General features: G+C 43.2%; 3 protein-coding genes across 7 annotated transcripts; 2 read left to right on the top strand and 1 right to left on the bottom strand.

Moving 5' to 3' along the window:
* The first annotated feature begins 119 nt into the window (after window positions 1–119).
* Bre1 (E3 ubiquitin-protein ligase Bre1) lies at window positions 120–5,460 on the top strand. 4 transcript variants are annotated; one of them, XM_076818933.1, is made up of 14 exons: window positions 120–269; window positions 505–691; window positions 766–954; window positions 1,028–1,146; window positions 1,219–1,455; window positions 1,527–1,652; window positions 1,889–2,062; window positions 2,148–2,405; window positions 2,473–2,604; window positions 2,695–3,117; window positions 3,210–3,323; window positions 3,461–3,845; window positions 3,920–4,014; window positions 4,101–5,460. In XM_076818933.1, the coding sequence occupies exons 1-14, from the start codon at window positions 120–122 to the stop codon at window positions 4,380–4,382; spliced, it is 2,871 nt and encodes a 956-aa protein (XP_076675048.1). In that variant the 3' UTR covers window positions 4,383–5,460. The 4 variants fall into 4 exon arrangements, with proteins under 4 accessions (XP_076675048.1, XP_076675046.1, XP_076675047.1 ...); XM_076818931.1 differs by having other exon boundaries at window positions 3,443–3,845; XM_076818932.1 differs by having other exon boundaries at window positions 1,025–1,146.
* Window positions 5,280–27,231, bottom strand: LOC143372590 (cholesterol transporter ABCA5). Of its 2 annotated transcripts, none has more exons than XM_076818927.1 (24): window positions 27,090–27,231; window positions 22,283–22,404; window positions 17,231–17,404; window positions 16,965–17,146; window positions 16,675–16,879; window positions 16,506–16,581; window positions 16,165–16,318; window positions 15,805–15,991; window positions 15,590–15,733; window positions 15,362–15,512; window positions 15,216–15,289; window positions 14,689–15,156; window positions 14,263–14,612; window positions 13,788–14,194; window positions 13,454–13,714; window positions 13,111–13,378; window positions 12,860–13,034; window positions 12,460–12,796; window positions 12,109–12,383; window positions 11,889–12,035; window positions 11,442–11,821; window positions 11,161–11,368; window positions 10,743–11,082; window positions 5,280–10,664 (listed from the first exon to the last, which is right to left on the bottom strand). In XM_076818927.1, exons 2-24 carry the CDS (start codon window positions 22,373–22,375, stop codon window positions 10,561–10,563), a joined length of 5,160 nt encoding a protein of 1,719 aa, XP_076675042.1. In that variant the 5' UTR covers window positions 22,376–22,404; window positions 27,090–27,231; the 3' UTR covers window positions 5,280–10,560. The 2 variants fall into 2 exon arrangements, with proteins under 2 accessions (XP_076675042.1, XP_076675043.1); XM_076818928.1 differs by having other exon boundaries at window positions 14,689–15,141.
* Window positions 17,477–20,148, top strand: LOC143372593 (tubulin polyglutamylase complex subunit 2). Its single transcript, XM_076818935.1, has 3 exons — window positions 17,477–17,839; window positions 18,185–18,456; window positions 19,486–20,148. Exons 1-3 carry the CDS (start codon window positions 17,766–17,768, stop codon window positions 20,085–20,087), a joined length of 948 nt encoding a protein of 315 aa, XP_076675050.1. The 5' UTR covers window positions 17,477–17,765; the 3' UTR covers window positions 20,088–20,148.
* Window positions 27,232–27,577: the final 346 nt, after the last annotated feature.

Here is a 27,577-nt window from a genome sequence, read left to right as displayed (position 1 = left end):
TTCCCTTGATCAATAACAAATTTCACAGACTCCGAACGATACATAAATCGTTACAGAGTGAATTTTTGTAAGGTGGCCCCTTTGGTAGATTTTGGGAAGGATCACAGACCGACGGCAAAATGTCAAAGCGGCCAGCGGACAGCGGGGACTCGGGTTCCCAGCCGCCCATTAAAAAAGTCCAATTCGAGCCGATCTTGATCGGGTCTATATCAACCCTCGAAGAAATGGACATGAAAGTTCTACAGTTTCAAAATAAAAAATTGGCCCAGGTGAGATCTCGAATGGAGCGCGCATTCGCAGCCTTAAACGAAATTGCAATCTTTCAAATGAAGAGTATCATCACTTTGAGATTTTAGATATCTAGCTCGAACTCATTGCCGAAACTTATTGTCATAGACCGTAAAAAAGGTTATTTAATAGCTTCCCACCTCCATTTCTTTTAATTAAGGTTCCTTTAACTGTTCGTTTCATTTTTGGTACGTGTATTCACGTTTCAATCTCTAGCGATTAGAACAGCGTCACAGAGTGGAGGCGGAACTCAGGCAGCGAATCGAGCAGTTAGAGAAACGACAAATGCAGGACGACGCGGTGCTCAATGTTGTCAATCGTTACTGGAATCAGTTGAACGAGGACATACGTGTACTGCTTCAGAGATTCGATGCCGAAACAGCCGATGAGTCAGAAAATAAGAGTGAGAAATAATGACTAGCAGTTTGTTATACGATGTATGTATAAGTTATAATGCGTTTCGATTTGCGATCCTAGATGAAAGCGAAGCCACCACGTCGTTTCTCATGCAACTGTCTTCTTGGGATAAAGAGGAGTTGGATGATAAACTGGCGAACCGTGTGCAAGTGTCCAAGCGAGCAGTTTCTAAAGTGGTCCAGGCATTCGACCGTCTCTCTCAAAGAAATGAAAAAATTACCCTCGCTCTCAAAGGAGAGTTTGACGGAGGTAATTTAATCTGACGCGTTTGTAATGTTACCGAAGTCAGAGTAGAATCGATGTTATTCGTGTATTCCAGAAGAGGCGCCAAATATTGACGAAGTGGTGCGCAGAGCGAATGCTGAAATACAAATGGAAAACAGGAACCTCCAAGCAATTAATATTCAGCTCCATGAGAAGTATCATACTATTTCATTGAAGGTACCTCAAGTTCATTTTTCTCGATAAGCTATTTTCGTTTACTTACTTATCGATAAGTATATGGTTCTGTAGATGTCGGAGCTGCAAGATACTATAACAGGAAAGGATACGCTCGCCGCGGAGCTTCGCAATCAAGTGGATGATCTCCAGTATGAATTAAACAAAGTGCGAGCACGCAATGATAAATTGGAGCACCATCTTGGTGACGCGATTGAGAAGCTAAAAGCATTTCAACAGATCCATGGCACAGATGAGAAGGGTAGCAATAAACCAAATACCCTGGTTGCGTCCAGTGTTTCACAAACGAAGGTATGAGAATATATTTTGATCGGTTTCATGCAGCGGAGAATCGGGAAATTAAACCATTCAATTTTATGCAGCTTGAAGATTTACAAAGAGAATTGGAAGAAACAAGGGAGCTAGCTAATAACAGGTTGCAAGAATTAGATAAACTGCATCAGCAACACCGCGACACATTGAAAGAAGTAGAAAAATTAAAGATGGATGTGAGTTCCTTGATTTTTGTACATATAACTTTTACAATGCACGGTACAGAATGTAAACTAATGTCATGTGCAATAAATACTCATGTTACACTTGCTTTTAGTTGTTTCTTGTGTTTTACTTCTTTACGTTTAAATAAAACATTCACGTCTGGGGAAACACTGCGCCGAGAGCTATTCTAACACATCTTGTTCGCTACTTTCTCAATTTTATTTTCAAATATATTTTATATTTACAGATACGACAACTTCCGGAATCAGTAATTGTCGAGACAACCGAGTACAAATGCTTGCAATCGCAATTTTCTGTATTATATAACGAATCGATGCAACTGAAAACTCAATTAGACGATGCTCGCCAGCAATTACAGTCGAGCAAAAACGCCCATTTACGCCATATCGAAATGATGGAGGCAAGTGTATTTTAAAATTTTTTGTAAACGGAGATTTATTTCGATTACGCATATATATATATTCACTATCGGTGTATCTCCCTAGAGCGAAGAGTTGATGGCACAGAAGAAGCTGCGCGGAGAGTGTATACAATTAGAAGACGTTTTAGCCCAACTACGAAAGGAATACGAAATGTTGAGAATCGAATTTGAACAAAACTTGGCAGCGAACGAGCAGACTGGACCGATCAACCGGGAAATGAGACATCTGATAACGTCCCTTCAGAATCATAATCAGCAACTTAAAGGCGAAGTTCATCGTTACAAACGGAAGTACAAAGAAGCTTCTTCAGAAATACCAAGAGTACGTGCGCTATGACTTTAACGATATTTGCGAGTCGAGCCTGATATTAATCCGCGGTTCATTACAGCTAAAGAAGGAGATTGAAGAACTGACTGCTAAATTAGGCCAACAGGCATCCCAGGAAAATAAAGAGGGCAATAATTCAGATGGTAGTGGAAAAGAGGAGGACGCGTCGAACTCTCTTCCAGGTTCTACGCAGGTGAATATCACATTAATCTCCGCTTGCGGAAAGCACCCTAGCAACGGTTTAGAGTAACGAAATGAAATTTTTCTAACTTCACCAATGTAGATCAAAGAAGAAAGTGGTGTTTCAGTGAAAAGAGAATCTGGGGAGGAGGAAGTTGAAACGATCGAAGTCGGAGAAGGGGAGGGAACTAAAGGCACTCCAGACTCCCTGACTTTAACTTCTCCTACCCTGAAGAAAGAGAAGGATATTAAACGCGAGAAAGACATTAAGAAGGAGACTGTGAAAACTGAACACCGCGATCCTGCCCATCGTACCAAGGATACGAAAGTTGCGGAATCGGAGCTTGTTAGGGACCTGAAGGCACAACTGAAAAAGGCTGTGAACGAAATGAAGGAAATGAAACTGCTGCTGGACATGTACAAAGGTGTTGGGAAAGAGCAACGGGACAAAGTACAACTGATGGCCGCCGAGCGAAAAACGAGAGCAGAGTTGGAGGAATTGCGCCAGCAGATAAAGAAAATCCAAGTATGCCCCTGTCGCGAGACTGTTTCTTTAATAATCTTATAATTCTCCGAGATAGGCAAAGATTTGTTTAACGATATACGTATTCCGTTCAGGAAAGTAAACGCGAGGAGAGGAAGAAGCTGGCGGACGAGGACGCGCAGCTGAAAATTAAGAAGCTGGAGGAACAGGCGTACACGCTGCAGCGCCAAGTTGCTTCTCAGAAACAGGTAAGCTAATGTATCGAGAATTTATAAGTGCGCCGTGCAAAAATCGCATTAATCTGTTAATGAACTACTTGAAATATGAATCTTGCTTGAAACCATGAACTGGGGATAATGCTGAACAGAACTGCGTGTGGTTTCAGGAAGAGGAAGCTCTTTTAAACGAAATGGAAGTAACTGGGCAAGCTTTCGAAGACATGCAGGAGCAGAATTCAAGATTGATACAGCAGCTACGGGAGAAAGACGACGCCAACTTCAAGCTCATGACGGAGAGGATTAAAAGCAACCAACTGCACAAGCTGGCCAGAGAAGAGCAGGACGTTCTGAAGGAGCAAGTCTCTACATTGACGACGCAGGTGGAGGCTGCCAACGTGGTTGTTCGTAAATTAGAAGAAAAAGAGCGCCTCCTGCAAAATTCTTTGGCCACTGTGGAGAAAGAATTGGCGTTGAGGCAACAGGCGATGGAGATGCATAAACGGAAGGCTATCGAGAGCGCTCAGTCTGCGGCCGATTTGAAGCTTCATCTTGGTAAGGGATTTGCCTATAGAATATTTAAATTCGTATCAACGAGTATATCGCTTAATACGTTCCCGTTTGTCCAGAAAAATATCATTCCCAGATGAAGGAAGCCCAACAGGTCGTAGCTGAGAAAACCAGTTCCTTAGAAGCAGAAGCTTATAAAACAAAAAGACTACAAGTAAGGTTTAAAGCTGATGCTCTCCAAAATATATCTATGTCAAGTATATTTCGATTAATGATTCTACTATAACATCTGTGTTACAGGAGGAGATAGCCCAATTGAGGCGTAAAGTGGAAAGGATGAAGAAGATAGAGCTTGCAGAAACGTTGGATGAAGTGATGGCTGAAGAACTGCGGGAGTATAAAGAGACTTTAACGTGCCCTTCTTGCAAAGTGAAACGAAAGGACGCAGTTTTAACGAAATGCTTTCACGTGTTCTGTTGGGACTGCTTGCGTACGCGGTATGAAACGAGGCAGCGAAAATGCCCAAAGTGCAACTGCGCTTTCGGAGCTAACGATTACCATCGCCTTTACCTCTCGACATGAAGAAGGAAGCTCTAAATTATTCGAATTCGTGCGATGTCTTTTAATTCGATTGCGTGAATCTTTTCTTAAGATTAGGATATGCATTTTTCTAATAATTCTTATTTATTATCCGGATCATTGATAACAAAGTGGAGCAGAAACGAGAAACGCAATTGCACACGTCTTGCGGGAAGGAAGACTGTAGAAAATAAAGTTTGTAAAAAAAATGACTATTATTTCGTCGGGTGTAATAGAAGAACGTACTACATCTTTCAAATATCTTGAAGTAATTACACTGAACATATTCTTGTACGTTTTGATCTCAGGTAAAGAGCAAACTTGAATCTTGTGGAAAGCGTTCTCGATGGTAGCACATTCAACGGAATACTGAGAGTGGTTGGTTGTATAATAATGATTTTATTCGGTCTTAAAATTCGGCTCGAATGTAATTTAATCATGAAAGTTAGTGAAATTTGAATCCCATCAGCCAGAATTTTAAGAACAATTTGCACTGGTAGATGTATTGTAATATATTATAAATAGGAATTTAAAGCTTCCATATAGATAATTAAAGCCTATCGTAATTTCACGAACAAATGAGGGGGACATTTTTCGATAAAAGGTTTTCGCGTGGAAATCCTGGGGAAACACTTTAGTTTCATAAGAAATGCTTCGTATTATCATTTGCCTGAACGATGAAATTGTTAGGAGACGCATTAGGAAGACACTTTCGACTAGAGCTGTAACTAATTTATTATAACGAAAATGTAGGGTACGCATAAAATAGATAATTGATTTAGAAACCTTTACTTCTCCGATTGATATGTTCTTTTTATATTTTGCTTAGTATAATCTCATCCTTTTTTCTACTTTTGTTAATAAACATTTCAGTTCTTTTGTCAAATGAGGAAACGTGGAAATGTTTCTAGTTTATATTACACGATATAATTATACATTAATGGCGATTTAAAGCGAGACTACATGTAAAGGCAGAACGACCATCGTCGTCCCACGATGTAATTTTCAATATTTTGTAACAAAGATCAAGAGATGTATCAAATGGTTTAAAGCATAAATACAGGAGGGCTTTTAAATCACACGTTTAATGATTCGTAATAATTAATTGTACCATGTTTTTACGAGGAATTAACAAATGTACGTCAAGTTACACAGTAAAGGGAATCTTTCCGACGTACGTGGTAATCCATTATTATTTCAATTCTCCAAACTTCGATTGGACAAAATAAATACTTTGTAACAAATAAATCAATATCAGAAAAACAAAAGCTGTAGTTCGTACACTTATAATCCTTGCGTTTGCATTAACCGAGGTTAATGAAAGAAAATGAAATTGAATGAGACTTACGGCGCACAACGAGGATACATAATTCAGGCACTGGCATTCGATGTCGCGTTCAAACGTTGGATGACGTTAAACTATGGGACGACTGCAAATATACTCTCGTCATTAATGACTCTCAGTTCACTGCATTCGCCGCTACATACTTTAATAAAACTACGAATTTACCGTTGCCACGACGTTGCAACAGTTGTTTGGAAACGGTGGAGAGACGTCATCACCAACCACAGAGGCATTTAGAGTAGGGGCCAACGATAAGTACAAAATGTCCACCGTGCTGTAAAATATTACCGACATGAAACATTCCGAATCCATCTTCCGTACACGGGCATACAAAATATTACACGTATTTCGTAGTCCTGTGATCGTCCCTCTTTCGATAATAAAGTATCCCAGTTTCCGGCTCGTAATATTCGCATGACTGTGGCCGTTACGAGCTCGCTATTGCGAAGCAAACTGATCGTAAATAACATTTCCCTTGCAATTTTGTAAACCGTCTTGTATACATACATTTATTGTAATGTAACAATAGTACAATAAATTCAAAGTTTGTAAATTTATTTATCCGAAGCGGAGGACCTAGCGTCCTTTTACAGAGTTAATTATTATCGTTATCATCATCGGCAATTGTTTGGTAAACAAATCGTCTAAACACCTTAGTAAAAGAGGCTCGCTATATTCTTCGTTAGAGATAATTGGAAATCTTTTGATAGATCCTTGCGGTTTACAAAACATCGCGAACACTTTTTGTTAAGTATGCAAGTTCTGCCTGATAGAAAGCATGTAGTATATACGTGTGTACCTACGTGTGAGTTTGTATGAGAGTGTGTGTGTGTGGGTGTGTATATACGTAAGAGTTTTTAGTGTAAAATATGGAGGACAAATATATTTCATAATCTTCAGATAAAATTCGTTTTCTTTGGAGACAACCCTTCCTTTTACAAAATAACAAGTAGTAATTAATTCATATAAATTACACACAGAGTTAAACCATTTAATCCAGAATGAAGCTATTGTCCTTTCAAACTGTATAAAACGTTACACAAACGTGTTTGCCTCGGAAAATCTTCTTTCTGATAAAAATTAATTGTAAAACCCTGTACCTAAGTTTCTGCTGTAATTTAACGTACTAACACAATGAAACATTGATATAAAAATTGTTTAGTCCTTAGGTAAATGATTCTCAGTGACGTCATTTCATGCAGAGTTGAAATACAAGTCTCAAAAAAAAAATGGAAAACAAAAGAATGGACGTAGGTATAAGTACATTCATTTTTAAGAGATTCTAACAGACAATCGAAGATCTGTGACACTTCATTTTGCCCGCAAGACACCACTACTGTATATTACAATCAATTATTCTAAATAATTACACATTAAAGAGCAGTGGACAGATCCAAGAAAACAAAAAGCTCCTCCGGTCCTTGTTGCTTGTTTATAATTAAAAAAAAAAAAACAAAAACAAAACACTTTGAAGAAGGACACTTCGTAAATGTTTAACTGATCTGTTTTTTTATTGGTGAAAAAGCTTCCGTTAACCAATTGATTACATTCACTTTACACAACAAATACCTATAGTTCCGCACGGTCGATGGGTTCCATCGACAGGGTGTATTCGGCGTGTAGTTGTAGTTAATGATAATTAATCGCATTTTAGTAATTTCTTTTATCTATTTATAATACGAGTCTCTTTCTCTCTTAATTTCTTTGTGGTGTGTGAGTGCGTGTCTCTATGCGCGCGAAATCCTCGTAGATCGCTGTAGATCGCGCGCGAGGTGCGTAGGTGCAATGGATCCTCCCCTCGTTCCTCTCGTTTCCACTATCGTTCTCGTCCCTCTCGCTCGAGCGAGATCGTCGATGTACAAAACGAAAAGCTGAGTCGACGCGATTCGTATCTCGATACGTATATATGTATATAATATTCCCTATTAAAATTATACAACCGACGGGGCAATGAATTTCACATTCTCTGGTTACAAGCTTGACGAACCTGCCTATGCGCACACGATGCTTCGCTTACACCCAATTTCTCATTAGACTCTGGAAACGATGAAGCAGCGTTGTACTACTCTCCATGTACCTTTTCCATACTCCGGTGTAGAAATAGGTTAGGTATAGGACAGAGTTTTTGAAGGAGAAACTTGAAGTTGTATCGTTGGAGTATCTCTGAAGGGAATTAAAGGGTTTGTAATAGAAGAGGTACATAATCGTAGCCTTCGTCGACATTTTCTGTTCACGCGCTAATATGGCATATTTTCTCATTCTTTCGCGAATACAAATTTCAATTTTGATTTTTCTAAGTGACGCCTGGAGCCTTAGCGACTTTGTTTTATTATCCAAGATGAGTTAATAAATTTCTGTGACCCTTAGAAGAACGTAAGAACGAAAAATGTAAGGAACGGCGCGGCGTTGCTCTCGTTGCAAACTCTTCAATTGCATATATAAATATAAATATATCAATATATGTATGTTTATATTTATACGTGTATATACATATATATCGATCGACATGAGAAATCGACGCGCTGTGAACGAGTCGAGTAACAGGAAAAGCCGAAAAAGAGGCGGTTTATATGAGCGGAGAAGATAGATGTAGATACAGCTACAGATAAAACGGAAATTACGGAAAAAGAATGGATAAATCACTATGGCGTGAATGCGAGTATGCCTATTCTTTTAACGTAGCAACGGTACTTGTGTTGAGGAATGTTTATAATATCCTTGCGTGTCTCGTAATCGTGACACTTGTTTTAAAAAATGACATACGTATATGTGTATATATCGTACCTTTATATAAATATATAAATATACGGGGTATTTATATATTTATACGTGATTCCTGTAAAATTGTCTGTAGCTTTTATTTATTCGTGTATTTCCATAATTGACTAAATTTTATATCATGTGGTATATTAGCTAGAATGAGAGTTGTGCGTACACAATCCCTATAAATGCGCGCGAGCGCTTGGGCGCACTTTCTTCTTCTTCTTTCTCTTTTATTCCATATCTTCCGTGTGTCTGTGTGCATATATATGTATATATATGATATACATGACATATAACATATATATAATATATATTTATAATATGAATAATTCTTATAACGAGTTTTATTTACAAAAATCAATACATCGCTTACGATGAGATTCAAATTTTTGTCTACCTACAGCGCTATTCGTCTACAAAATATCTCATTCAGTCCTCCAAAACGGTGCCCCTACCATTCCTACCGCTCGACTCTCGGGGATTTTGGTGTCTCGAATGATCGAACGTATGTGCATGGGTGTCTCGAAAAAAAAAGATTAAAATCTTTCCCCATGGGAAGTTTTGAGAGCGAATTTCTTCCTAAAACATTTCCAAAGTCATCATAGACCTCTCTTTTATCTTTTTCCATTAACAAGTTCTTTAACGTATACCAAGCTCCCTTTTAGGTTCTCTGATGCTCTTTATAAAATAATATAGCTCCGTTTCGAATCTACTTACGAGCGTCAATAATTAAAAACTGTTCGAAGCAGCCCTATGCAACGCAATAAAAAAATTATTGTTAGTTGTAACGGTTCCCTTAGACGTAACGAATGATTGGCCCAAGTTTTATACAGTATGCAAAGAGAATAAGATCTGTCAAGAATCCGTAATAAATTATTGTATAATGATTCGATCTACGCGTGTGTTCTGTAATAAAAGTGAATTCATGGACCGCGAGAATTTCTCTGTACGTTATTATTTCGCTGAACGTAACTTGCTCTGTCGATGCTCGAAGCGCCTCCGTCGCGAGAAGCTCGCGCGTTAAATTATCATCAGCTTACGTGCTATTCAGGCAAGAGTAACAACCTATCGTGTCTTTCTCGTTATTCGAAAGGCTCGGATAAAGACCGTACACGAGATGGAGAAGTATTTATAAGTATGTACTATATACTACGTTATATGCACAAAATTAAGTCACCCGGATTGTGTACATGCAGCACATTCACCTCGACAATGGGCGGCACCCTTTTCCTGAATAATGGTGTCGCGCTGTTAACAGCGCTCGGAATAACCACGAGCAATTATAAATGTTACTAAACGAATAGCCCTGCGCGGGTTAATCTCTATATTTATATCAATACAGATAGGTAATTCATTGGATTCACTGCGTTTGAAAAGAATTTAATACCGATCCGTGGATCATTGCCCCCTTTCCCTGCCAATGATGCTTCTGTTACCTTATAACGATGATAATAACGTTCCAATTCCACAGCAACATTAATTGTGAGACCTATTTGTAGAAATCGGATAATAGACTAGATTACAATGTAATTTCAAAATTATGATACTGCTGAATAGTATTATTACCACTTCTTCTGCTTGATAATGACACAAAAATCCTCCACGGTCTCCATTATTTACAAGTCGTCGATATCCCTTTTTTTTTACACGTACGTTCATCTATCTCTCGCGACATATCCACTCCAGGAAGTCATTTCAACTCTGACGAATACAACAGTACAGAACATCGGCACGAGAACGAAAAGAAAGATATATTTTTTTTCCTATTAGGTCGATCGATGTACACCGTAGAAATATTAACGATTCTCTCACTTGCATGGTAACTTCGAAGTCCGCGAATCGAGGGACAAGGTGAAACCCCTCTGTAACTATTACAAACGTACTTGATACCTAGAATGCAGAGGTCGGTTCTGTCTTCACGGCCCTCGATAGCATTCGCGTCGTTGCACCGTAGAATAAAACACTTTTTCACAGAGAAGAACAATTTTCACACTCTCCGTGCGACCCCGGCTGGTTCCACGAGTATTTCACTGTGAGGCACGCAAGAACAAGCACATTCATCTTAACGAGTCATCATTCCCCCGCGTTAGATTCGTCGTAGTGAGAAAATTTCAGGAAAACTTGTTCCAGAGTGGTCTGGCTGAAGCTGTACTCCTCGATATCTAGCTCGAGCTTGGCTGGAAATCGAAACGTTCTTCTTAATAAAGCAACGAGTAGCTTCGAAATATTCGTACGATTATTAGCCTCCCACTCACCCTTCTCCAACTGCATGAAGCACTCGGCCAGCGAGTTGACTGCGTGTTGGGGAACAGCGAAGACTAATCTATCAGCGAAACTCTCCTCGAGGGTTGCGTCCGGAAAGAGGCTGGAAACGAACTCCTTCAAGCCCGTGATCCTGTCTCCAGAAGGTGTCGTAGGTGTACAATCGCCGCCTAACAGCTTCATTTCGAGGGTGTATCCAGCACCGTAGAGATTCTTTAAATGTTGGGTAGAGCCGATACACCTCAACTCTCCCTTCACCATTATGCCGACTCTGGAGCACAGAGCGTCGGCTTCTTCCATCGAGTGAGTGGTTAAAATTGCTCCTCTGCCACCCTGTCGCGCCAAAGTGTCCCCATGAATAGAGTTTCACCGCTTAAAGGTAACAAAGAGTATTTGGAGAAAGAAATCAACCTGAAAACTGGCTAGAATTGTATCCCACAGAAACCTCTTCGACCTAGGGTCCATCCCCGTACTGGGTTCATCCATCAGAACAACTTTTGGACCACCGATCATAGCCATGGCGAAGCTAAGCTTTCTTCTAGTTCCACCCGAGCATTCTTGAGTCTGCTTGTCGGCGTGCTCGTGTATTTGCAGACCAGTAAGGTATAAGTCTACGATTCTGTAAAACGATGCTCAGTTATGTTTCTGCAGATGCTTGATCGTTTCGTGAAGGATCTGAAGAATAGAATCACCTGCCAATATCGCCCCACGGTACGCCGCGTATCGCGGCGTAGCATTCTAAATGCTCCCTGACAGTAATGTTTTTCCACTGAGCGTCGTGTTGAGGACAATAACCCATTTGTCTAAAAGCCTCAGTCATGTTGGAGTTAATGTTGTGACCGCCGATCTGCACCCTACCTCGAGTAGCCGCCTCCTCCGCTATGATGATCTTCATCGTCGTGGTCTTACCAGCGCCATTGTGGCCCAATAAACCAAACACCTCACCGGGCTCGACAGCTAAGGAGAGATTCCTCACGGCGACCTTTCGTTGTATTTGACTAGCTTCCTCGTCCTGCTTGGAGCAGCAGCTGCACGATCCTGACTCCTTCTGGCGGTACTCTTTCCTCAGGTTCTAGCGAAAGTATACTGTCAATTTAATATAGGACTGCGATAGAACTCGTCAGATGGTAGATTCATACCTGCACCAGGACTACAGGTGGTTCTTGAACGGCTGACGACGTGATGAGATTGAAAACCTTGTGCCTTTCGGCTTTCACGTCCGAGTCCTCGTGTTCCCCAATGTCGGAGTTCTCCATTATTTCCTCGCCGATGGAGCCGCCGTTACGCTGTTCGTATAAACGTCGCTATCAGTATTACAAAGTGGTATATCCGAAGCAAAGTGTACGAGCGTATTCTGACCAGGAAGTGCTTGAAGATATCGCTGACGTTGCCACCGCTCTTCTTAATGTCCAGCAACAGAAGCACGAAGAACCACAGAGGGCAATGCAGAAGCACGCCGCAGGCCATCAGAATGATTTCCGTGGTTAGGTAGTCGGACATGGTTAGATGGTGACAAGCTGCGTTGATGGAGCACATCAGATGGACTCGCTCCACGTAATACACCGCAGCGTATGGCACGTACAGAGTGTTTAGTAAAGAAAAGATCACGTGCAGGACGAACGCTGCTGTTCCACCTGGAATATTAATTATCCAATATTGGAGAGTCGGTTCGCAAGGTAACATTATACGTTGCATTTGATTACTACTTACTAAGGCCCAGCATATCCAGGATAGTGACTAATATGAACGGTATGAGCCCGAAGAAAGTTGCGATATTGGGCAGAATGCTCTGGGCGGAATCCATCTTATCAAAGATGTAACTCAAACACGTGGAGAATAGGATGGACGACGGGCAGTAAAGCATCAAAAGACCGCCGAGGGTGATTAGGGCTGGTATTTCTTGGAGCGAAGGCACGTCAAAGAGGAATATGACGCCGAGAATGCAGAGGCAGATGAATGACATCAGGCCGACAAGGACGATGAAATACGTGAGGAAGTGCATAGAGAACGACAGACCGTTCACGCGCAGCTGGTTCTTCGCTTTTATCTGAGAGCACGCAAATTTGAGTGTTAGGTAGTGCACATATACTTTAGACGAATAGAATCATACCTCTCGATCGTAGACCATGTCTACGACTAAAGTTATTGGCAAGAGAACGAAATTCATTCCAATAAACACGGCGGAGCTGGCTGTGCCGATATTGAATTCCTGCGGCTGAGAAGTCTGTTGGAAGGGATGCGTCTTCACCTCGATTGGTTTCAAATTATCCTGGTTCGAGATCAACCTAATCGCGAAGAGACAATATTTGTACCCCGAGTATATAGATTCGAAAGAAATATTTCGTAAATTATTGAGCTGACCTGTGGTAGGTGTTGGACAGAAGGTTTATCAAGATCGGTAGGGAATGTTGCGTGGTGTCGTTATAAGCGACGGTCAAGTCGATCTTCTGTACAGTATACTCGTTAACGTTGAAAGCGGCCATATGAGGCGCGATTCTCAACAGGTTTGCAAAATTCCCATAATATTCTTCGATGTGCATTACGTCTAGATTTATCCCATCGATCAAGTCCGTGATATCGTGGTCGGTATTATTGGCGTACAAAAGTTTCATCTCCATGCCGTACGTGTCTAACGAACAAAGTGCACACATAGTTCTTAAAAACTAAAACAGGCACATCAAGCACCTTGAGGAATATAAATTACCAGTGTCCAGCTTGAGGGACTGCATCTTGACCTCGGCCGTTTGAATGCTGTTTAAATGAAGACCGAGAACTATGAGAAATAGAGGAGCAACGATGGTGAAGTAAAATAATTGGATGTTCCTGAAGAGCCTGAGTATCCTTAGGCGAAGCATAGCGTAGAGGGTTTGAAGGAAATTAGGCCGGATCTTTATGGGGTCCAATCCGAGGCCGAGAACGGGAGGATTTCTGTCACAATGAACGCCGTCTGGTAAATCTCCTGCGCCTACAGTGAAGTGCAATGAAATTAATATCCAATGACTTGCTCGTACGTATCATGCGAATCGAAGTAAACCTACCTTTCGCCTGACCATCGCTCTGAACTGTAACACCTTCATTCTGCAAGCTCTGATAAGATGTGCTTTTAGATTGCAACGATAACGACCTGCTCAACGCACGGTTACGCACCATCTTCTTTGACAGATTATCCATCGTGCACTCGGTGCCCTCGTCCTTCTCTAGATGCAGAAACACCTCTTCCAAAGTAGTCATTGACACCCCATAGCTGCTAATGCCCAGTCTACTGGATCGGGTCTTGATTTCGTGCTCTATGGCCGAGAACAGGGATGCAAAGTTCTCCACGGAGTTGTGCGGTAAAATGAAGCTCAGTTCGCGCCCGTGCCGTCTCGCTTTCTCCGCCTTTGTCACGTGGGATGTTACTATCCTGGTGATCGCGTGCTCCCGAGCATTTCCCTCCAGCACCAACCTGCGATATTTCAAGGAATATGCCCGTACGTAATTGTCCAGATGCTACTTTATCACATTCGAACTTACGTTAAGTGATATCCAATGCCGAATTTGTTCTTCAAGAACAGAGAGCTACCGCAGCACCGCAGCTTCCCTCTACTAATAACCGCCTTCCTATCTGCCAGTATGTCTGCCTCGTCCATGAAATGAGTAGTCAATAGAATAACTTTCCCGTGACGCCTAGATTGCAGAAAGGACCACATCTGCCTCCTAGAGTAAGGATCCACTCCAGCCGTAGGTTCGTCAAGAATAATGATCTTCGGGTCGCCGATGATAGCGATGCCGACAGACAGTTTCCTTTTCTGCCCTCCGCTCAGATATTTCGCGAATGTGTCCGCCTTCTCGGTTAAATCGATGTCCTTTAAAGTCTTCTTCACCTGAGGACGATCATAGAACGAATCTTTAACCCCTCTGTATAATGATCGGAATACGTTACGAGGATATAGAACGTACCTCGTGTTCTATGATTGACCTCGGGATGCCCCGCACGGAGGCAAAGAATTCAAGGTGTTCCCGGGGTGTTAAGAGATCAAAGAGTATGTCGTGCTGCGGGCAAACGCCGGTCATGCTCCTTATCATTTGCATATCATTGGAATCCCTGACGTCGTAGCCAAAGATCAAGGCAGTGCCGGCGGTAGGAGCAGTCAGGCCAGTAAGTATGTTGAAGAGGCTCGTTTTCCCAGCCCCGTTGTGCCCGAGTATCGCTGTGATCTGCCCCTCGTAGATCGTCAAGTTGATGCCGTTTACAGCCTTGATCTCTGGCTTGCGGCATTTCTGATAAGACTTGTAAAGGTCCACTATCCTAATGGCTTCTCGGCCTTTCATCTCCCTCACTACTGGCTCGATGTCACGGTTGGTCTCTTCGCCGGGTATGAAGGAGTTCGACTCGCCGTTTGACGATGGTACCTGCAGATACGATTGCTATAAAGCTTCTTTTAATTTCTCTATGCGCTCGACGCTTTCTAACGCGATTCACCCACCCGCGGAGCTTTCCTTTGACACCAGAATCCAGGCGTGAAGCAAAACCACGGGGTCCTCTTTATCCCGTATTCGCCTAAGATAAATGTTCAATTTAGCGTGGAATTATTTCTTAACGGCAGCATATTAAATAGAAGATGGAACGTACTCGGTATGACGGAATCGAAGTAGTAGGCTAAGCAGGCGTAGAGAATGATATCTAAAGTCATCATGATGAGGCTTCCTCCAAAGGGAATACCAGGGCCTGACCACAAATTGTCGAAATTCACACCTTCTCCTTGCAAGTCTAGCACAAGGGCCTGCGAAAATAAATATAGCTTTTGATTCTGTATTATTGTAATAATCTTACAGTATATTATTCTCTCTGGATAGGAACCTTATCCATTGCCAAAGCAACGCCAGTTGGACTGAGGAGGGAGACTACCCAGAACGAGATTGAACTAGAGTCGTCCACGAAAATTTGGATGAAGTACATCAAGCTCAATATCGTCACAGCAAAGTTGCCGAGCACTCCGGCGGTCTAGGAAATAGAGTAGTCGTAATTAGCTTCAAGTAATGCTGGCGCAGCTACAGATCATTCGCAACACTGACCCGCGACTTGTCGAAGAACGGCGTTATCATGAAAGCGAACATGATTATCGAGAAACTGTAGAGCACTACTAAAAGGAATATCGGTAGAAAGTGTGTGTGCTGGAACATCTGCAGCGTGAAAAGCAGTATCACCCCGACGGCGGAGAGCAATAGAACGAAGACGCCGTAGATAATGAACCACGACAACCTGAAACGAGAATGGTAATTATTCCTCGATTGTCCAAGCAGGCCTGAAGAACTTCTACGCGGACCTTTCTATCTTTCTCATGCAAGATAGATCTCGCCGAGCATGCAACCTTCGGATAAAGCAGAGTCTGTAAGTTAGTTCTTTAGATATACTACCGTGCGATGCAAACCTACCAAAAGACAGAATCTTTTAGGCCCATTATCTTCATCCCCTCCTTGATCTTATTCTCTTTCTCGCCCACTATCAGGATCAGTAGGTAAGTGACGAATTGCGAAAGAGCCAGGACCATAAAGAGAGGTATAACAACTCTAAAGGCCAGCATCCAGTCTAAATAAAAGATATCTTTAGAAATATGCCTTGACAAAGGGAACCAAAGAAAAGGAGGGGTCGTTAAGTACAAAGTGGACTCCTAAATCAAGAGTGATCCTCTTGCCTCTATAAACCGTTAGTCTACCATATGTATGTCTAACATCATTTAACGTGCAAGGATCTATCGAACGCCCTAACCAGTTACCTGCGGTGAAAGCTTCTTTGGGGAACATCTCAAGCTTGATATCCGGCACGGACACGTCGTTGTTCCCCGTGTCTAGCTACAGATTCCGGACACATACAATCACATTAGCAGTGCTACGCTCGCCTCTAAGTAGAGTTCTGTCGAAGGTAAGTAGGTATTCGAAGCGTACTCTTATCTTTGTTGTATCCATTATCATTTGCAACGCCAGGAAGCCGGAGTGCAAGTAATTGTTCACGGGGCATGACCCGCCGGTCTCTATGGACAATACGCCGCCCATCCAGTGGCTGGTGTCCTTCCGACAAGTAACTGGGGCGGAATACAATTCGGTCGGCGAGGGTGGATTCGTGTACGATGGATTAGTTCTTATCTCGTACCTGGGCCCACACGTAAATACCAATTTAATCCGCGTGAAACGGCAGGCTCCCGTTAAACCGGGCTATCGATCGCAAATCATCTTACACGAGGCTCTGCGATATCGGCTGCGAGTCCTCGAAGATCACCGCGAGGGGCACGCTGTACGGGTCCCGCCAATACGCAGCTTGCAGGTCGTCCTTCGTGTCGAACACCATGAAGTTCAAGGGAAGCTTGCCCGGGTAGTCCCACATCGACAGCCACAGGCTGTTCATCGAGTTCAGAAAATTCTGCAAAGTGGATTACCACGGGTCACGTTAGACGAGCGACATAGAGGGCCGCGGAGCTGGGGTTGCCAGCTAATAAGCGCGTACCAAAGTTTCCGTGGAGTTGGGCACTACGGCTACCGTGTTGTTCTTGTAACCGTTGAACGTCTCGAATATACCGCCCTCTTGCCTCTGCGTCGTCATTGCGGGATAGTTCGGATTCGGTGGCAAGACCTTTACGACGATCAAGACGCCTAGGGTGCAGAGAGGCAGGAAGATCTCCTGTGAACAGTTCAATCGCAAAATCCATGGTCAGAACGGAGGAACTCGGAGAAGGGTGAAATTCAAAGGCAGAGATGATGGTAGGAGAGGGAGAACAAGTGACTGGCTGAACGAAGAAGGGAGATAAATCAATGATCATCAATAATAGACAGGCTGAAAATGATGAATTATTAGAATTCAGCGGGGTCGCTCCTGAAAAGAAACTCCCCCCGGTGCGTGTAGAATAATTATTCCACCTGCACCCTCTCCCACACCTGCCGTGCAAGTAACCCCCGGGCGCAAGCGTTCGATACAACCCCCCTCGGCGTGGTGAATACGGAAAAGTGGTAGATACGGTGGTGAGGTTTGATATTCGGTCACCATGGCGATCAACAACGGACTGGCTGCCCTCGATTCTCCGAACCTTAGAAGGGACTTGGTGTCTCCCCGTGAAACGTGGTAAGAACTACTAAACACAAGCGCACAAGGAAACAAAGGAAAGAATCTAATACGATAAAAACCCTAAAAAATCGCACCACAGAGTCTGAAGAAAAGACCAGCAACAGTAGCGTAGCATGCTTCAACAACAAACCACTGTACCTTAAGCTTCCACAGGAAAACAGACTATACTATCATTCAATTAAAACTATATTTCAGGGCCTCAGGGAAGCGTACGAAAGCTGCTGAGATAGTACCGATTCCCATTCTTCAACATTCGAAGCCGATGCCAGGTGGAAGGCGAAAGGGAGTGAGAAGTTCGAATCGGACAGTGATTATTCACAGTTGCTGGGGGTTTTAGAGTCCCCAGGGGCGGTTGAGAGTATCGAGGATGTCCATCTTCGTGGACGTGGTCACCGAGGATTCCTTCTACGAGAATCTGACGCTGGGCGTGGTGAAGATCCTGGAGAACCTGCCATACGTGAAGGATGTAAGGGTCGACAGGAGGAACGGGTGCGAGGGCCTAGCCATCGCCAACTGGGAGCAACGGCATTCTTGCACGTTCCCCGAGGACGTTAGGAACTTCTACGCGTCGATCGACGGCTTTCAGCTTCTCTGGAACCTCGAGATAGCAGGTGGAAACCTTTCTGAGAATTACACCCGCGCTTCCTCCGCGATACACCCTCGGCGAAGCTTTCAATACCGACCATTACTCTGATCACACGCTGTTTCGCTGCTCCCCTCAGAGCATACGCCTCAATCGCGAATTATCAATGATTTACTCGATGCATACTTCCATTTCCCAACGTTTCAATGGAAAGGAATCGATATTATTGTCGCACCTTCCTTCTTGCTCTTCATCGAGAACAGCTAGAACCCTGGAAATTTGAATTTCGAGTCAGCACTCTGCAAATAAGAAAGCTACTACTAGGAGGGAAGATCTCTAAGCCGGAAATTCAAAAAATTATGAAACTTTAGGTGTGTATTACGTAATTTTTTTTTACTGCACAAATGTACTCTAAGGGCGTGAAATTAACCCCTGAAAATCCGGCTAGCTTCCGATTTTGTGTTATTACTCGCGAATTGTAAGAGATACAAATGAAATTTTCAGAAAAAATTACTTCTTTTAGTTAGGATTATCATTTGGTAAAAAAGCTATTTTAGAGTTCACGAGTTATAACACAAAATCGGAAAATATCCGGATTTTCAGGGGTTAATTTCACCCCCTTAGAGCGAATTTAGACAGAAAAAAAATTGCGCAATACATACAGTGGCTCACGGCCATAATCGTACACTCTTTAAAATCGCATAATATTTTTAAAATTCATCCAAACGATTTGACTTTTTTTTAATAGTTAGAAGGATTAGTTTTCTAAGTGACGTGTCTCGTCGTTTTGAGAAAAATTGCAGTTGGTCGGAATAGCAAAAAAAATTAGTAAAGGTCGTTTTTTCAACTGTTTTTTCCCGAACCTGTAATGAAAATTCAGAAAGCCCGTTTATAGATTGAAGAACCTAAGTTGTATGCATGCTGAAAATTTCACCAACATCGGTCAACGTTGCTCTGAGTTACAAGCGTTTAAAGATCGCAGAATAAGGTCGAAAATCGTTGAATTCGGGAAACTCGCAAACGCAAACCCACCCCGTACCAATCTCTCATTTTACAGGCGAAGAGTTTCCGTTAGGTCGCATGGAAGTTGGCCCTCTATCCTCTTTGAAGAAATACACTCGCCCCAAAGACCGTCTATCAGACTCGTCCAAGCAGGAGTCCTGCGCAAGCCTGGAGAGATCGGAGCCAGAGTCTTCTACCGGAAGCTTAGCCGACCTCGAGAGCGAGAGCTTCAGCCTTGTTCGTGGGAATTCTCGCGACTGCAAGATGTTCGAGATCGCGCAGTGCTTCCCGGAGAGCGGGAAGGCCAAGGTCTACCTGGTGTATCGCGCGAAACAGGAGCAAGAGTCGCCGAGTATCTGGCTGCATCGAGAGGAGACGGATCGATGGTGCCACTTGGCCGACAGCTTCACCGTCTACTTTCGCATGATGCTGGTCCATCTCGGGCTGCCGCTGTGGCAGTGCTGCGTGTCCGGCCTCCCGCTGCCCACGTGGGTCGAGCAGGTCTACTTTCTCGTCGGGCCGCATTTACTTCCTACTACTGCCGAGCCCGCGGAGACCATTTCCACTGCGATGTGGAACAACGGCCCTATCAACGTCATCGATCCTGCCGTTTTCAAAATGAAGGAGGGAAAGCAGAAGGTCCCGAGGAAGAAGTGACGCGTGACACTTTCTGGGATTCTTTATAGAATCTTGTAACAGCATCGACTAATAAATAAACGACGGCAGAACAAACGGCAATGGCATTCCTCTCCTCGCTCTCCCCCGCCACTCCTATCAAAGCTTATTTAAAGAGAATCTCGAGGGAGTCACGAGATCTGATGATTGTCCTCGACGGTATCCTTGATCGAGTGTATCGCTGCGCCCCGGGTGTCAGGGCAGCCTCTGACACCGAATGGACCACCGGGAGGGTGGGAAAGGGCGGGGTGGGAGAAGCCGGTGAAAACGGAAAAGTTCCGTGTCGACGGAGAGAGGCGACCCTTGGCCCAGTTGGCACAATGCTCACGCAAAAACACCGGTCCGAAAACGAATTGGCAATACGCCCTCCCACGATTGGCAGGCGTGGACGTCCGCGGGACGCAGCCACCCCGTCGCCATTCGCGCAAGCCATCCCCGTGCCGGCGAGCTTCCTCTTCCTTCTACCCACCGGGGAGATTCGAATCGCGGCTTACCGGAGAGCGCACATTCTACTTCGTTTCTTCCACAACTCCAGCTGATGCATATTCTATTCATCCTTACAAATCCACGCAAACACCTGAGACCTAGCGGGCAGTTTCTCGTGGAAGAATATCCTGCCTCCTTCTTGTTTGTGGAACATGCATCGAGGATATTGGCTACGGCGGGAGCTTGTTTCCTTTTCCAGGCTCGAGTGGTGCCAACACGGGTGCAGCTTAAACCTTGGGGAGTTTATCTCGCAACCCCTGCGTCGAATTCAACCTCCTGTCGATAGAAATACGGGGAGGAATTATGTTGTTTGCCGAATGAGTTTCTTGGCATTTGTGGCAGATTATTCTTCGGCTTCGGTCGCGCCAATATAATCCCAGTTTGACAAATGCTTCTTTGCTTTGGTGAAGGAACTCTTTCCGAGGTGCCCCGTTAATGGTTTGAATATTATTCTCGGGAAGCTGGGGAATGTGATCGTGCTCGCACTAGGAACTTCTTTTACTTCCCCTCTTTCCAACTTGAGTGGTAGCGGTGTAACTATCGAAGTCCGTGCGAACTAATTTCAATGGTCAGGTTTTGAGGGATCCAACGCTGTTCGTCGAACTTCTGCGGCCACTTGCTTGGGATAATAAGGCAGAACAAAGGGAAGAGGGGTTAAAGCGAACCTAAATATAACTCGTCGGTGGTAGAGAAAATCGATTTATACATAAAATAAGTATTCGCGTCTATACTTAGTCCCGCCCCCCGTGAACGCGAGCCACTCGATTAAGATGCCTTCTGCTAGAAAATTGTTAAACATCAGTGCTGAGATATAGGGCAATAAAAATGCGCGCTTTACTAATATGGAGTGAGACTTTGAACCAGTATCATTCTATGTCCCTTTCTTAACTAAAAGTTACAATAAAGAACCTTGAAGCGGGGATTCCGCAATAATTAATAAATAATAAGAAAGATCGACATACAAAATTATTTTCTGCAAGTTTAAAGATGCCTCCTCATATTCCAAAAGAGTTTAATGCAATATTAACAATAGTTTTTTCCAAAAAAAATCTTAAATTTCGGGAGCTGTTAATTTTGAAAGCTTAAATGCTTCTCGAACAGTTTTTATTTATGAAGGCGAACCAAAAAAATGGAATTTTTATTTTTGACAACTATTTTTTTAAAGATTTAAGGGGGGAACCACGGGCGAGTTTATACCCTGTAAGAAATTAATTTTACAGAACGGAAGCAGCTAATTGTTTAGCAAAAATCGAACTTCGTTTCGAGATGCTGTCATTCAGCAAATTTTTATTGATAGAGGGCCTTTGTGGTTCCACCCATTTTGTTAAATAAATTCCCGAAGATGGTGTTGAAAAATGGGCAGTTACCCCCTTCCTTAAGCTTGATAACTAAGTTTAAATCCAAAAAGAAAGTAGAATCCCCATGTACATTGCTTCATATTTAATTATTCACTGAGAAGAAACTGCTCAAGCTTAAAAATCGAGTGTCGAAGCGAACCAAGGAAAGGATGAAAAGATCAAAGATCCACCGAAAGCTTCGCAGAAACGTTCCAGGTTTCGTCACTTCCCCTTGATAACGCCTGATCGAACCCCTGCCTCGTGAAAGCGATCTCGTCGCCGTCTATTGATCTTGGCGTCGTTAGCACCGATGGTTAACCGTTTTCACAAAGCAACGACGAAAAATTCACGTACCGCCGTAGTCTTCCGCTTCTCGCGCTTCTTCAGCAGGAGATTCCTCACGAGCATAGCTCGCAGCTGAGACAAGTAGACCCCGCACGAATCCATTCTGCGAGATGCACTCGTCCTCTCGGTTTCTGCAACACAAAGGGAGCCGGTTACAGGTCAATTCCCAAACGGAGGGAAATGTCTTATTAAAACGGGCGCGTAGGCACACGAGCAGGACTGCAGCCGAGTTCGCAGCCGACACAACGTGCTTACTCGGGCGTAGAACTTGTACAAGTTAAGGGGCAGTCAAATCGCTCGAAGGTCAAGTAATTTTTGCGAATTAATTACAAGCAGATGAATACAAATTGTGACTAGTGCTTTTGGGTCGTGTTTAGTAATACTATAAACTGTAACAATTTTTTTTTTTGATAATATATACATGCATATGACTGATTGTGAAAAAACGGAGGTTCCGATCGACTTGAAATTTTTACAGTATGTTCGAAGTATATTCCTTTTTGGAGTGAAGCTCAGGATTAAGTGTAAAAGCTCTAGTTTCCGAGATAAAAAAATCAGCCATCTGTGCAACTCGAAAATCGACATTTCTCGTAAAAATCGCCTTCTCCTAGTCGCTATTTTAATAATTTTGGTTGAATTCTTTTTTCAGAGGTCCCCTCCAAAATTACAGGTTCTAGGAGAAGCATATTTCAAGGAAAGCGTTGTATTTTTACTTTTAAGCTCAGTATCAGGGCAACACCAAAAACACTTTTTCTAAAACACTAATTTCAATATTTATCTCTCGCAATAACATACGAAAATATTATTTTATATCTTCTAAATCAGTTGCTGTAGAAGCGTTACTTCTTCAATTTTTATTACGAGATACATGTATAAGAAAGGAGAGTTGGGGTACATCGGAAAATATAGTCATGTGGAGTGACCAAAAATATAAGGTGCAATCTTTGCTTAATACAGAGTAGATATCTTCTGTGATACGAGTAGTACATCTAACGTAAGAGAAAGATTACAAGCGACGACCGTGATGAATGCATTATGGCTTGTTCACCACTCGTCAAAACAAAAGTTCTATTTTTATTACGCACAATTTACGTTCGCCAGAAATTGTTTTGCTAAGAAACTAACATTGATTCTTTTACAGGTACTAAAGAATGGCAACCTACAATCATGACGGGGCCATCTTCGTCTTACGTTAGATGTACTACTCGCATCACAGGAGTACTTTCCGATGTACCACTCTCCTTTCTTACATATGTATATCGTAATAAAAATTGAAGAAGTAACGCTTATACAACTGATTCGTTATTTATGCTATTGTTAAATATATTTACATTTTATTACATTCCTATCTTCTGTTCTTTTTCCACACTTGGACATACTTTTCAAATAACCACGTGAAAAATTATATTTTCAATTATTGTCTTGTTGTTTGTATATTAACAATAATTTTTTTATATTAATTTCTTATATTAAAATAGTACGTAACTAGTGTTTTAAATACAATAATGACTCGGTAGATCAACATAGCTTGGAACCGACAGTGTTACAGTAACAAATAACTGCAAAAGTGTGCTTTCAACAAACCAGCCACGAGAGTGGCAAACAGTGTGAGCGACAGGAACAGCATATATATTATATACCTGCCCGGCTTATTCAGCTAGGTTGAACCGAACCGAACCGACTCGAACCGCTCCCACTCATAATTTATGGAGACGAACGACAACCTCTCCATAAATTAACTCGACCGTATTACAGACCGGTCAACCGACCAGTCGGCGGTCAGGCCTTTGGTTTGGTTTGGTTAAAAATATGGTCTAAGATTCCCAATCGAGAGGCAATCGGTCTGGAGTTACGGTTCCCTTTTCCAACCCTCTCACTGTTACGGTTAGAATTTCGGTCGCTTTTCGTTGCGGTCGCTGGTCGCGAGACCGGCCATGACCGGTCTGAATTGCGGTTACTGCTTCGGTCTCGACTCCCTGGTTACAATTGGCACATAAATTGAAAAAATAAAATTATTGGTCTGTTTCACGTAACTACCAGAGACCTTACAACTGGCGCCGTTTTGCATCTCGAAAAAACCCTATAATGTTAAATAAACTACCCTTAAAGTTCCGAAAGGATTAGCGCATTGGAATTTGTGCAAAAATTCCTAAAAATTGATACAAAAATAACCGTTTATTCTTTGGACTAAAAACAGCGAAATTTTAGATTTTTTTTTAAGAAACTAGCGATTCGAATAATCTGAAATTTGGACCATGTTTTTATGCATGTTTGAATAAGTTGTAGTTTTTTTTTTATTAATTTGTAATAATAAATATAGGAATTATGCATGATCGATCATCACGCCGCTGTTGTCCGCTGGTGTGAGCGGTATTTCTGTAACCACTGAACCGATTAGATTCAAATTTGGCCTGTATGTAATTTTTAAAAATGCTTCTTGGATGTCGGTTGCTATTTTATCATAAACGTAAATATTTGTCTACCAAAAAATTACCAAATCTTCTTTAAATGTTGCTCTTTTAAGCGCAAAAAAGTTTTGTAAAAATATACGCTTCCGCTTGTTAAAAAAAAATTCACAAACATTCGCCTCTTTTCGGCCGCCTGACTAGGTATAGCCCCTTAAAGGGCAATCTTATCTAGTTTCCGCAATCAGTGACGATTTGTTACAGCTTCGTGAATAGCAAAATTGGAAGCTACTTAAATATACGATTAAGGAGAAAATTATTCAGGGCTCCCTATCCCCAGAGTTCCCTGGTATCCAACTATAAATCTTCGTTACCACTCTGATCCCCGATCAATCCACCTTTCACTGATTTCTCTACCCCCCCGTTAGCCCGTTAACTAGGTCATTTCTTCACCAGCACCGCCTCTGGTGTATTTAAAACCGATTAGCGGCGAATTCCCTCCGTCCTACCCAGCGTGAATACCGCGCATAATCTAATATACTGTACACACCGCCTCCAAGTGCAATTATTAAATTTCCCCTGTCGAATCACTCCAGCCCGTTTCGTCGAATGCAACCGAAGCTTCGGATAACAGTAGTCCGCTCGCGTTCCTCAGTTAACAGGTAAAAAATTCCTCTATCGATCGTCGCCCGACGATCCGACGATCGACCACCCTCGACGTGACGAAAGTTTTCGCTCTCCACCGTGGCCCCTTTGTCCGGAGCGGCTCGTACAGAAACAGTCGCGATGTGGTCGATAATTCGTCGTTTGCACTATTTAAGCGGTCGCGCGTGTAAGAGCGAGCAATATGCCAGTGAATATGTCAAGGTCCTCGCATGGTTCTCTGTCGTGGCCTACCAAAAGAAAAAAAAAAAAGAGAAAAAAACAGAGCCGATAGCGCGCGCACCTGGTTCGTTGTACGATATTGGAGCGAACGGATCCACGGAGGGGCGAAACCGGAGCAGACATCTTCAAACATGATTTATCATTCGCGAAGATTAATCAAGCATTTAACGGCATTCCGCAGGAAGCTCTAGAGAAATCTGCCTTTCCTCCACCGGGCTTCTATGAATTTCATTAATAATCCCATTCTTCTTAGCCGAGGCAAAACTTCCAGGCGAATCTCAACGTTGTGCGAGACCCTATTGATTAATCTATTGTTACGTGAAACAGAAGCTTCAATTTCCTTCAGTTTGCCGAGCACACCGTCTCCGATATTAAGAGGCTTAATATTTTTTGCCGAGCAAGCGACTCCGCCCCCCCCCCGAAGCCGGGAAAATAAATACGCGGTTTAATTGAATTTTATATGCCTATCTGGGAGCTGAATCGAATCGGACGAGCATTGGGGATTCGTAAGAGTCCGGCGGTTTGAATTGCGTCGGAAGTTCGCTGGGTATTAATCTGTCTCCGTAAGGGATACGGGAGATCGCGTCTGTGCAAACTCGATTCAATTGTATGTATCTGGAGGATGGAATTAATATTCCCAAGCCCCCGCCCGCGATGCTATTTGTATGCAAGTTATCGGCGGGAAAGAAGCGGTTGGAAATTCATTGCACATTTTCTCGTGGTTGCATCAGTGTCTTCGCCAGAGGCTGTTGCGTAATTCTAACTTTTATTCCGCTTGCGAGCGTAACTTCCTGCCATATTTGAGCTGTTTTTTTTCGTGGCTCAAGGCTTCGCCAAAAGCAGAAGGGCGTTAATTGATTTATATAATTCGGTCTTTCGGTCCCGAGAAATTATCGCTGTTTGCAGTTTAACAGATAACAAATTCCAGACGCTTCACCTGGGCTCGTTACTCAAGCTTCGGCGAGCACGGTGTTCGCCGATGAGGATTACAAATATTCCAAGATTCGTGAGGCCGCTGACTCACTTCGCGTATTAAACATACAATCAATATTTCGGAGAATCGTGTAAGCCGACCGTTTCATCGATAGCTAATTATCGCATCACGCAAACATAGGCGCAGGACCCGCGATACATGCCCAGCAAACGGAGCCACGAGAAGCGACCGCACGGTGAGTAAAAATGATATTCTAACCGAAGGTTATTCGTGCACTCCCAAACCCTGTGCTCGTCGAAACGTCGTCAATTTTTATCGCAAAAGCTTCGCGGGAATCTATAATCGCTATCGTCACGGCCAAGCTGCGTCGACCGCAATTTCAATCCTTTGCAAACCACAACTCCGCACACTCGGCATGTTATTCAAAATAAAGCTGAATGCTGCGCCAACGCTTTCCCTGCTGACCAACTTCCTATTCGTTAACCGTCGACCTGGGGCGAACCAAAAAAGAAAAAACAAAAGAGAAACGAGTATGTACGTACATGATATCGCGGAGCCCGTTTAAAAATCGATGGATGTTCGCAGGACTTACATGAGTCACGTGCAGCAGGGCAGTTATATAGAAAGGGGCGACTCTAATCGGCCGTGCCCTCTCCCTGATCGAAATTGGTAGCGTAGCTGTTGTTGCCAGAGGTTCCAGCGCCGTTCCCGTTCCTACTGTACCCGATTCCGATCGATCGTGATTCGCGGGGGGACGCACTACGAGCTGCGACAGCGGCATCGCGATGAACGGCCACGGTGCAATCGGTGCATCGCCGATGCGCCGCGTTCCCAGTACCGCTGCTGCCCCTCGCCATCCTCGATCCCGACCACTGCGATTACCGATGTGTCCCCGATCACTGCAATTCACCAAACACAGTTTCCATTTTACCGAGGGGAGCCGGGGGATCGGCGGGAGCTTCGATCGCTCTATTCGTCGAAAGGGCGTCGAGGGAGGGTGGGAAAGGGGGACGGAGAGGAAAAGGGTGGAAGAGGAAAGAAGAGGGAATGGGTGGGAAAGGAAACAGAGGAAAAGGGTCG

Source organism: Andrena cerasifolii, chromosome 8, assembly GCF_050908995.1.
Source record: "Andrena cerasifolii isolate SP2316 chromosome 8, iyAndCera1_principal, whole genome shotgun sequence".
In the NCBI taxonomy this organism is placed as follows: Eukaryota; Metazoa; Arthropoda; class Insecta; order Hymenoptera; family Andrenidae; genus Andrena; species Andrena cerasifolii.
The sequence above is the reverse complement of the archived record's forward strand: the minus strand, read 5'-3'. Positions and strand labels throughout refer to the sequence as shown.